This window comes from Tachyglossus aculeatus, chromosome 18 (genome assembly GCF_015852505.1).
Source record: "Tachyglossus aculeatus isolate mTacAcu1 chromosome 18, mTacAcu1.pri, whole genome shotgun sequence".
NCBI classification, from domain to species: Eukaryota; Metazoa; Chordata; class Mammalia; order Monotremata; family Tachyglossidae; genus Tachyglossus; species Tachyglossus aculeatus.
In genome coordinates this window covers 30,371,115-30,383,756 of record NC_052083.1, presented here as the reverse complement: position 1 = coordinate 30,383,756, position 12,642 = coordinate 30,371,115, and the positions used below count along the sequence as shown (strand labels likewise).

Here is a 12,642-nt window from a genome sequence, read left to right as displayed (position 1 = left end):
AAATTTATACGGCAGTCATGCAACTTTACATCCATTCCAATTGAGAAAAGCTCTCCAGAAATAAATAGGTACATGCTGTCGCATAAATCGGGTCACTTGACTCATAACAGAATGTGCACGAGGGCAATGGTAGCAAGCAGGAACAAACTAGCATTTGTAGTTTAAGGCCACGGAAGTCCTGAAACTTTTTACGGGTTCTCTGAGAGGCCCTTCCAATCAATCAATCATATTTATTGAGCGCTTACTGTGCACAGAGTACTGTACTAAGCGCTTGACTTTGGGAGGAAGATGGCATCCTCTATTACTACAGCAATCTCCTTTCACCTTGGGCCCCGAGAATCAAGAAGGACAAAAACGTCACAGTATCTTAATTTCTTCCAATCTTGCAAACTCTCTGACATTTTGGACTATAAAGATCCATTAACACCGCCGAGGATTTAGCAATTTAACTGTAAAAGCTTGAAAAATGAATCATCCGACCGATTACTAAGGTCTCCACAAAGATGGCTACACAAACTTGGAAATGTATAGTGTGGTTTCATACGAGATCATGCTTGCAATTGGCTCTACATAGTACCTTTACTATCTGGATAAAACTTTGGCAGACAGGAAATTCAAGTCCCTGTTTCGCCAGCACATTAGCTCACTTCACCCACTAATTCCCAGCTCTGCTCATTGCTCATTATGGCATCTGTGCAAACACTTGCTATGTGCCAAACGCTGGGGCAGGTACGAAATAATCGTGGTTGGATTCAGTCCCTGTCCCACATATGGCACAGTGTCTATAAAATAGGTGTTTAAACTTCCATTTCACAGACAAGGAAACTTAGGACCAAAGCAGTTAAGTGGTTTATCCAAGACTGAAATTCACTGTGGGCAGGGAATGTCTGCCTGTGCAAAACTGCACTCTCCCAAGCGCTTAGTACCGTGCTCTTCACCCAATAAACACTCAACAGATCCGACTGAATGAATGCACATTCAGCAGACAAGTAATAATACTAATAATGATGGGATTTGTTAAGCGCTTACTATGTGCCAAGCACCGTTCTAAGCACGGGGGGAGATACAAGGTAATGAGGTTGTCCCATGTGGGGCTCACAGTCTTAATCCCCATTGGACGGATGAGGTAACTGAGGCACAGAGAAGTGAAGTGACTTGCCCAAGGTCACCCAGCAGACAAGTGGCGGAGCCGGGATTAGAACCCACGACCTCTGACTCCCAAGTCTGGGCTCTTGCCCCTAAAGCCACGCTGGAACTCAGGTCTTCTTTCTCCAAGGTCTGTGTTTTTTTCACTAAGCCACGCAGCTCCTCCCCAAAGTACCTTCCAACCATAATCAATCAATCAATCGTATTTATTGAGCGCTTACTGTGTGCGGAGCACTGTACTAAGCGCTTGGGAAGTACAAGTTGGCAACATATAGAGACAGTCCCTACCCAACAGTGGGCTCACAGTCTAAAACCATAACTCGCTCTCCACCTTTACTGTTTCTTCAGCCTGGAGCTCCCGCAGCAACTCGGTTTTGCCAGGCCAAACCTCTCGCTTCTTTCAAAACCCCATCACCTCCAGGAATCAATCAATCAATCAATCGTATTTACTGAGCGCTTACTGTGTGCAGAGCACTGTACTAAGCCCTTGGGAAGTACAAGCTGGCAACGTGAGAAGCCAGCGTGGCTCGGTGAAAAGCGCCCAGACTTTGGAGTCCGAGGGCATGGGTTCGAATCCCGCCCCCACATGACAGCTGTGTGACCTTGGGCAAGTCACCTAACTTCTCCGAGCCTCCGTGACCTCATCTGTAAAATGGGGATTGATTGTGAGCCCCACGTGGGGCGGCTTGATCACCTTGTATCCCCCCCAGCGCTTAGAACAGTGCTCTGCACATAGTAAGCGCTTAACAAATGCCATCGTTATTAGTAGAGAAGCAGCGTGGCTCAGTGGAAAGAGCCCGGGCTTTGGAGTCAGAGGTCAGGGGTTCGAATCCCGGCTCCACCACAAGTCTGCTGTGTGACCTTGGGCAAGTCACTTAACTTCTCTGAGCCTCAGTTACCTCATCTGTAAAAATGGGGATTAAGACTGTGAGCCCCACATGGGACAACTTGATCACACTGTATCCCCCCAGCGCTTAGAACAGTGCTTTGCACATAGTAAGCGCTTAACAAATGCCATCATTATTATTATTATTATTATTACAAGTTGGCAACATACAAAGTTAGAAAGTTAGGAAGGCTAACTCCATTAATTACTCCTCCAGAGCAGGGAAGGTGTGATGTGCTACTGTAGTACTATCCCAAGAACTCTGAAGTCTGAAGCACTTCTGCAGGCACTCAATAAATGCTATTGATAGATGTATTGATTACCTTACAGCTTTTAATTAAACGACGATGTAGAGGTTCTGCTAGAGAAGATAAGCAGAAGGTTTTGCCTTTGTTTTCCTTCTGGTAGGCAGAGACACTGGGGTGGAAAAAATCTTTCCACTTTACACCCGACTCCCCTATATCACAAGGGTTGTATTCTTGCAAAATCTCTTTGTGTAGCCTTCACCGGCTCTAAAACAGTACACATATGCATAAAAGCAATTTCTTCAATAATCCAGCGGGCTGAGGATAAACAGGCTCACGGTGTCAGGTGAACACTGAGAAGCAGCGTGGCTCAGTGGAAAAAGCCCGGGCTTCGGAGTCAGAGGTCATGGGTTCAAATCCCGGCTCCACCACTTGTCAACTGTGTGACTTTGGGCAAGTCACTTAACTTCTCTGGGCCTCAGTTCCCTCATCTGTAAAATGGGGATGATGACTGTGAGCCCCATGTGGGACAACCTGATCACCTTGTAAATTCCCCAGCACTTAGAACAGTGCTCTGCACATAGTAAGCGCTTAATAAATACCATTAAAAAAAAAAAAAACACTGCCCAATTCCCTGACCACTTTCTAGCTTAAAATGCATGCTGAAGAACACACTTTACGGCAGAACTGAGTGTACCTTGGGAGCTGAGGGTTATACCAAGCAGATAGTTAATTTCATGGTGCTTAATATAAATTTGGCAGCCAACTTTTTTGTTCCTGGATTACACTAGTTATGAAGCCCCCCTAGTGTGGCAGTTATCACAATGATTTTCGCTACAGCAAGTGCACAAGGGAAATCTGGTCTTCGGCTTATTTCTTGCTTGCATTACACCATAATTTACCAATTATGCCTAAATTAGGAATGACAGGCGAATCCTGAAATGATCATTTTATCAGCAGGTAGCTACATGCCACTTCTATTAGAGGACAGTCGCCACAAACCGCTGAGACAAGATGCCAAACTGCCCCACTAATTCATTAGTCCTTCCTATGGCATGGCTGAAAAGGATAATCAATGAATAGCCATAGACAGGGAAAGTGTCGGTTAAACTATTAGATTGTTGTTTCCCAAGCCCTTAGTTGTACTGATTGCACTCTTACTATGTGCAAAGCAATGTACTGGCAGACATGAGGACTCCCGTGGCACTGCTCCAGTGCTCTTCGTAACTCGGGGAACAACTGCACCGACTGACGGACTGCGGTGATCCCACTGACGAGTTAGTTTTGTAAAATAAGGAATGACCTGCTTGAGATAAGGCAAAATGAAAAGCCCTTTTGGGCTGTCTTCATTGGAAACCAAACACTACAGCCAGGATCAAATTCAATGTCGTATGATGCACATGTACAAAATAATTTTTTTTAAAATCCATTATTCAGTTTTCTCAATTTCTCCCTTTGAAGAACTGGAAAAACCAGAGAACTAATTAACCACCAGAGTTTTAGGGTCTGTCCTGAGGGCTCTACTTTGGCCGACCGGCATAGCAACTTTCTATGACTAATGTTTAAGAATGCTTTCTTTTATCTTCATGACTCTACCTGAGATTCTGAACTCAGAAAAGTTTAAGTTTGAGAAGCAGCATCATTTAGTGGATAGAGCACGGGACTGGGAGTCCAAAGGTCACGGGTTCTAATCCTGCCTTCGCCACTTGTCCGCTGTGTGGCCTTGGGCAAATCATTTCACTTCTCTGGTCCTCAGTTACCTCATCTGTAAAACGGGGATTACGACTGGAAACTATACAGGACAGGGACTGTGTCCAACCTGATCACCTGTATCTACTCCAGTGCTTAGAACAGTGCTTGGCACATAGTAAGTGCTTAATATCATGATAATTATATTATCATCATCAATTGTATTTATTGAGCGCTTACTATGTGCAGAGCACTGTAGTAAGTGCTTGGAAAGTACAAATTGGCAACATATAGAGACAGTCCCTACCCAACAGTGGGCTCACAGTCTAAATTATTATGAAGGAACAAAGAATGAGGAGTTCTTTTTAAACCCTTTAGTTCCAGCCTCACAAAATACACAGCTCTCCTTATTACACTGAAAACAGCAGGGACAAGAGACACAATGTTAAGAGGTTCACATGTCAACAAACAGACCCAGATTTCCCCGCAGTAAAATGGAAAAATCCCACACCACCGCCTGAGAGGAGAAGCAAGAAGTAGGGAGAGGCGAACAGTAATATGGAACTTGCTGTAGCCAAACCAAAAGCAAGCTAAAAGGCATCAGCACACGCCTCTCGTGACCGCGGGAGGAGAGGATGGAGGGGAGGAGGGATCTTCTAGACTGTGAGCCCGTCATTGGATAGGGATTGCCTCTATCTGTTGCCAAACTGTACCTTCCAAGCGCTTAGTACAGTGCTCTGCCCACAGTGAGCACTCAATACGATCAATTGAATCTGTGCAGCAATGCTGCCTAACGGTTTCAGCCCCAAGCTCTTTCCGCCTTCATTTTTTCTCTGGATGGATCATTCTTCCCGGTTGCATTGCAATGCAGCCCCTGTAAAGGAAAATGCTTCGCACATTTGGGCCTGGCTACTCCAAAGGCCGGGGATAGACTATGATGGCCTCCCTCATGTTGACTGATTACTAAATGCTTGGGAGAGTATCATCAGATCTGAAAAGCAGCACAGTCTAGGCAGAGAGAGCACAGAACTGGAAGGCAGCTTTTCACCTCAGCTCTGCCACTTAACGTTTCAGTTTCCTCATCGGCAAAATGGAGATAAAATACCTGCTCTCTTTTATCCTACACCCAGCGTGGCATGCAGCACAGTGCTTGTTATATAATAAGCCCTTCGATACCACAACTGTTTTTATTACTACTACAAGAGGTGGAATAGGAGAGGGGGGTGAAAAAAAACCCTTAATAATAATAATGGTATTTGTTAAGCGCTTACTACGTGCAAAGCACTGTTCTAAGTGCTCCCTTCAAGGTCCTACTGAGAGCTCATCTCCTCCAGGCCTTCCCAGACTGAGCCCCTTCCTTCCTCTCTCTCCATCCCCCCCATCTTACCTCCTTCCCTTCCCTACAGCACCTGTATATATGTTTGTACATATTTATTACTCTATTCATTTATTTATTTTACTTGTGCCTATGTAGTCTATTTATTTTATTTTGTTAGTATGTTTGGTTTTGTTCTCTGTCTCCCCCTTCTAGACTGTGAGCCCACTGTTGGGTAGGGACTGTCTCTATATGTTGCCAGCTTGTACTTCCCAAGCGCTTAGAACAGTGCTCTGCACACAGTAAGCGCTCAATAAATACGATTGATTGATTGATTGAGGAGGATGCAAGGTGATCAGGTTGTCCCACGTGGGGCTCACAGTCTTCATCCCCATTTTACAGATGAGGTAACTGAGGCACAGAAAAGTTCAGTGACTTGCCCAAAGTCACGCAGCTGACAAGTGGAGGAACTTGGATTTGAACCATGATCTCTGAGTCCCAAGCCCGTGCTCTTTCCATTGAGCAACTCTACTTAAAGCCCCAACAAGTTCCCCGGGTGCTCTCTCTCAGATGCACAGTCTCGCTGGTATACATGGGTCAACCACAGCAGTGTACAGGAACGACCATGCATACACACAGGGCAAAGGACAGGTTTCATTGCTTCCTCAGAAGTCAAGCCAATCCAGCCATCAGTGGTACTTACTGAGCGCTTACTCTGAGCGGTATTGTGCACTTAAATCCACACCTCCTAAACACTGTGATACCCGCACCCACCCACCATACTTTATTGCTTCCCCTATCTGTAATTCATTTTAACACCTGTCTTCCCCACTGGACTGTAAACTCGGAAAGCTCCTAGTACTTTTCCAAATGCTTACTACAGTCCTCTGCACAAAGTAAGCTCTCAAACACTACCATCGATTGATGCAGCTGATTGATTACTAAATGCTTGGGGGAGTACAACAGAGTAAACAGACAATCACCATCCTCATAGCTTAGCTACTGAAACAGGGCTTCCACTGATAGGGATTGCCTCTATCTGTTGCCAAACTGTACTTTCCAAGCGCTTAGTACAGTGCTCCGCACACCGTGAGCACTCAATACGATCGATTGAATCTGTATCTGAATTTAACTGTTCAGAATCCTACACACACTCATCCTCATTCGTTCATGCCTGAATGGATAAAGGAAATATAGGGATGGCTTCACGAAGCTCTTTTTAAAAGGATTAAAACTTGAAAAAAAAAATTCTACCTATACCCTGAATCCTCTTGGACATTATAATGGCACGCAGAGTTCTGGGGAAAGGGGAAATTTCAGGAAAAGAATGCTCTAATGCTGATCTAAATCTTAAATGACTGAACATAAAAATCATGAATAAACATTTTTTAAAAGGACTGGATGTTTCAGGAGACAGTCAGATGGTAAAAAAAACTTTAAAGGCAACCATTTGAACTTGGAATATCATCTCTTGCTAAGAGTGCTGGGTATCAAATCCTAAAAGCTGGGGTACTTGGAGACTAAGATGACTCAGACAAGCTACATCGCAAACAGAACCCCAAAAGTTCTCCATTTTTGTAAAATAATTGCAACAATATTTCTAAACTAAAGAGTCATTCTTAGGCAGGGGAAAAAGGATTTTAATTTAACTCGAATGGTAAGAGGGCCTCTAGGGTTTAATGATCATGTGCGAACACAGAAATGGGCCTCTCATATCACTAGTGGAGAAACCCAGTTGCATTCTGGAGTCAATCGGTCCATCCATCATATTTATGGAGCACGTACTGTGTGCGGAGCACTGAACTAAGTGTTTGGGAGAGCGCACTATAACAGACAAAATCCCTGCCCATAACAAGCATACAGTCTGTCTTCAGGATCTCATCTAGGGACCAGTGATGGGGCCACAAGAAGTCCACTAGACTAGGGAGTGTGGCCCAGCTGACATTTTTAGCAACTTTTTAAAATCTAACTAGCGAACACACACCAACTACGAGGCCAGTAAAGCATAACAGACTCTCCAACCCTCTCATTCTGTAAAACTGCCAAAGAGATGTTCAGAGAGGGCAGGTTTTCAAACTCAACCTCAACAGGTAGACTGAGCACATGGAAACTGGCATCTACCCTCCCTTCCCATTGCAGGACTGCCCGTAGATCAAAGGAATCACAGATTATGTAGAATTGGAGAGTTACTTAGCAAAAATGATGTCATGGATTTTGATGACAACTTTTATGAAGTTTCTGTGCCTTCCTCTGGAGTGCAAACCTCACAATGAGTCTGAATCATTAAACACCTGTCCTACCAGCATAGCTCAGTTTCAAGAGGAACAAAATCAGGTGATAGTGACTTATGTCCACCAAGGAGGCACACTAGCTTTGGAAATTTAAGAGAAGAGTATATGAACTTCTGAACGATCTGGAAATTTCTGGCCATGTGGTCAAACTCTGGGCAGCGATTTGTGAAAGTACAGTTTCTTCTACGAAATGGCTGAAATCGAAGCAGTGAGTCTCCATCAGCAGTGAAAACCCGAAACCAGAATTGAGTTGTGCCTTGACTGAATACACATCAAGTTCGTGAGAGGTGTTTGGCCCGCTAGATTCTCACTGACCTGATCAAAATTGATCGGTGGCTAGCACTTGGCTGTTACACTGTCCACTTTTGTACTAACAACACTGATTACACTTTTAATTTTTTTTAAATCACTACCAAAAAAAAAAAAATCCACATATTTGGATAGCGATCAGGCTATGTATACCACTCGAAGTAAAAAGGCCCACACACATACGAATTTCTGGACATGAAAAACTTGGATGCACCTGGCCTAGGCAGAGCTGCAAACCCAGTGGATCATGAAATACAGGAAAAAGTCTTCCCCAGCTTTCCGTCATGTGAACCCCTGGCCTGGACTCTGGTTTACGTTCACCAACTGAGTGTCTAGATTCTCCCCTTAGAAAATTACTAATATTCAGAAAAAAGATACATCAAAACTGCTGGCAAACACCCACATTTAAGGTTTCATCAATGCAAAGATCAATCGGTATTTCTCAAAGTGATATAATACCAGGAACAGAAAATTCCAACTGGATGCACATATTTGGCTCCAGCTCAGAAAAGGAAAGAGATCCGAATTTCAAGGAGGAAGTAACATTTTTTTTTCTGGTTAAATAGAGGCTTAAAAATACACTAACCTGGGTTTCATACAAGTGAGCAATGTGAAATTGAACTGCAAAAGAGAAGGAAGAGTAAAATCAATTTTGATAGATATTCAACAATAATCACAGATGAAAATACTTATTAATAAAGGGAAGAAAGGTTAATATAGTAGATATGGCACCAATACCACAGTACATGCTCTATTATAGGGTGGGCTGACACCCTTAATATGTACTGACAACACACATAAACCCAAAAAGGGAAGCATTAATCTGGAACTCTGACAGTCAAGTCCCACTAACACTAAACCAATATCAGATATAGTCTTATTTTTCTTCAACATTACTGAAATACAACTGTGACCTTCAGTGACCCCTTTTGTTTCTCTTCCAAAGAACAAAAAATTATAGTTCAAAATGTCAAGTTCACTCTAAGCCACTCTGGAAATTTTATGGAAAACTGATACCTACTTTGGTACATGGTTCTCATTTTTAAGAGGCAAGTAGCCTGGTTACTGTAAAGCAAATACTTTCTTGAGAAATTTTAATTTCTATCAAAAGCTCTGATTCTTTTCTTTCAGAGCAGATTCCATAAAAACAGCTTGTCACAAAAAATCCATCACATGAGTACCCCCAGTTAAAATAAATTATCGTCATCATCAATCGTATTTATTGAGCGCTTACTGTGTGCAGAGCACTGTACTAAGCACTTGGGAAGTACAAATTGGCAACATATAGGGACAGTCCCTACCCAACAGTGGGCTCACAGTCTAAAAGGGGGAGACAGAGAACAAAACCAAACATACTAACAAAATAAAATAAATAGAATAGATATGTACAAGTAAAATAAATAAATAGAGTAATAAATCAATCAATCAATCGCATTTATTGAGCGCTTACTATGTGCAGAGCACTGTACTAAGCGCTTGGGAAGTACAAATTGGCAACACATAGACAGTCCCTACCCAACAGTGGGCTCACAGTCTAAAAGGGGGAGACAGAGAACAGAACCAAACATACCAACAAAATAAAATAGAATAGAAATGTACAAGTAAAATAAATAAATAAATAAATAGAGTAATAAATATGTACAACCATATATACATATATACAGGTAAATTATGTTGGAGAAGAAGTGAGGCAAAGTTACCCTACACGGTGAAACCCATGAGGGCAATCAAATCACAATTCAGAGAAGTCGAAGTATAGATTTTGGAGCTGAAAGAATAATTTTGTTCCAGCAGAGATGGTGGCCCATTGCGGGGTGGGGCCTGGAGCCTCTTCCACTGCCTGCCTCACCCGACAAGGGGGAACCACCTCCTGTGATGATGATGGTGGTGGTGGAATTTGTTAAGCTCTTCCAATGTGCCAAGCACTAAGTGCTGAGGTAGATACAAGCGCTTAGTACAGTGCTCTGCACACAGTAAGCGCTCAATAAATAAGATTGATGATGATGATACAAGGTAATCAGGTTGTCCCACGTAGGGCTCACAGTCTTAGTCTGAAGCAGCATGGCTCTGTGGAAAGAGCCCGGGCTTTGGAGTCTGAAGTCATGGGTTCAAACCCCAGCTCCGCCGACTGTCAGCTGTGTGACTTTAGGCAAGTCACTTAGCTTCTCTGGGCCTCAGTTACATCATCTGTAAAATGGGGATTAAGACTGTAAGCCCCCCGTGGGACAACCTGATCACCTTGTAAACTGCCCAGCACTTAGAACAGTGCTTTGCACATAGTAAGTGCTTAATAAATATTATTATTATTATTATTAATCCCCATAAGATGAGGTAACTGAGGCGCAGAGAAGTGAAGTCACACAGCTGATAAGTGGCAGAGCTGGGATTAGAACCCATGGCCTGTGTCTTCCAAGCCGGTGCTCTCTCCACTGAGCCATGCCACTCCCTCCCACAGCTCCCTCCGTCCTGTGGAAGGACTAAGTCCCCCAGCTGCCAGCTGCAGGGGATGTGACTGTGAGCCCACTGTTGGGTAGGGACCGTCTCTATATGTTGCAATTTGTACTTCCCAAGCGCTTAGTACAGTGCTCTGCACATAGTAAGCCCTCAATAAATACCATTGATGATGATGATGATGAAGGGAGAAAAGGAGAAGGTAATGGCAGGCTGCTAAGTGCGGGGAGGGCAAAGAGTGACAGCTCCAGCCCCCTTTTTCCTCTCCTCCTCGCCACCCCACCCCACCCTACCTCCTTCCCCTCCCCACAGCACCTGTAAAAATATGTCTGTACAGATTTATCACTACTTCACTTGTACATATTTACTATTCTATTTATTTTGTTAATGATGCGCATTTAGCTCTAATTCTATTTGTTCTGATAACTTGCCACCGGTCTACATGTTTTGTTTTGTTGTCTGTCTTCCCCTTCTAGACTGTGAGCCCGTTGCTGGGTAGGGACCATCTCTATATGTTGCCGATTTGTAATGATGATAATAATAATGTTGGTATTTGTTAAGCGCTTACTATGTGCAAAGCACTGTTCTAAGCGCTGGGGGGAACACAAGCAGATGAGGTTGTCCCACGTGGGGCTCACAGTCTTAATCCCCATTTTACAGATGAGGGAACTGAGGCGCAGAGAAGTGAAGTGACTTGCCCAAGGTCACACAGCAGATATGGGGGGGGGAGGCGGGATTCAAACCCATGACCTCTGACTCCCAAGCCTGCATTCTTTCCACTGAGCCACGCTGCTTAGTACAGTGCTCTGCACACAGGGTGACGCAGAAGGGAGTGGGGAAGAGGAAAGGGGGCTTTAATCAGGGAAGGCCTTTTGGAGAAGATTCATAAATTCATATTTATTGAGCGCTTACTACTTGCTCCCTTTATTCATCCCCACTCCCAGCCCCACAGCACTTAGGTACATATATGCCATTTATTCTTATTAATTGCCTGTCTCCCCCTCTAAACTCCTCCCCTATTTTCGTTGTGGGCAGGGAACGTGTCTGTTCATTGTTATACTTGTACTCTCCAAAGCGCTTAGCACGGTGCTCTGCACAACGGTAAGCGCTCACTATATACGGCTGACTGAAGGAATGAAAGTTCCCGTCAGGACCTACCAGCGGTGCCCTGGAATGGGTCTGCGGAGCGACCGAGAAGTGGGTGAAGCTCAGGGAACGGCTTGGGAGAAAAAGGTCACAGCACACGGCTGAAGTGTGTAATGGCAAACGGCGGGGGAAAAAGGGACGTTGACTACATTCGTGAAATTACACACACTTTCCACCTGCCCCAATTTTGCATCCCCAGCCCAAGACAAACTAGTGCCCAAGGACTAGGACTGTAACCTCCTTGTGGTTGGGGGAATCACTTTTATCAACTGTACTGTACTGAACGTTCGCAAGCGCTTACTACAGTGCTCTGCACACAGTGATAGCTCAATAAATACCATCAACTGATTGACCGAATGGGTCTCGAGCAAGTAACATCAACCCCTTATACACAGTTACTGCCTTACAGAAATAATTTTAGTAAAAAGCGCTTCAGAAAAAATGATTCACTTAGATACTGAACATATGCCCAACAAATACAACCTTAGAGGAATCTAGCTCATCAAACATTTTAATTATTCACTGGATATAGTTAGAGCTATCCTTCAGGTAATAAAAATGATTATGGACAATGAGATTTTCCTGGCATTAGAACTGTACTCAGACGACCATTTCCATTTTCCATTTTCAGACATCATCGTATTCTGTACTGATCCCCAAAAATGTTTCACAATAGGCTGAATAAGACAGCTTGACCACATAATTTTGCTGTACTTGCTGGTGATGGGGAAAAAAGGTCAGGCCAAGCCCCTTAGATTCTAATGTAGGTCACGGTGGAGTAATCTTACCATCTTGATAACTTTTCATGTCAACCAACATGTTTGTGCACCGGTAGTCAGAGCCCAGGTCTGCTAGCAGACCATAAAAAGGCATTTGGCACTATGACCAGTCAGTTCTTCTGTACCATGAATTTTTATTACATATTTGGCATAGAATACTGTGAGGATGCAAGTTTGCATTAACACCCACCCCATGTTACAGAAGAACACTATTTGAGACTTTTATGTCACCTTTTCTGAAGAAATTTAAAAATCGGGCCATGGACAGCTTTAAACATTTCTCAAAGACTGAAGATTAGTATGTTTTCCCCAAAACACTCAAACACAAACTCAAAATATAAAGCTCTATGCAAAGATGAGGTGTTGAGTAAAAAAAAAAAAAAAT

The 12,642-nt window shown here is 43.6% G+C and overlaps 1 protein-coding gene across 2 annotated transcripts in view; it reads right to left on the bottom strand.

Annotated features, from left to right (window-relative positions):
* The window catches only part of KDM6A (lysine demethylase 6A), a 192,058-nt gene that overhangs the window by 67,067 nt on the left and 112,349 nt on the right, over positions 1–12,642 (bottom strand). For both annotated transcript variants that reach the window (XM_038760419.1, XM_038760420.1), the window contains exon 8: positions 8,468–8,502. In XM_038760419.1, the coding sequence (XP_038616347.1) occupies positions 8,468–8,502 (35 nt within the window). The remainder of the gene's footprint in view (positions 1–8,467; positions 8,503–12,642) is intronic.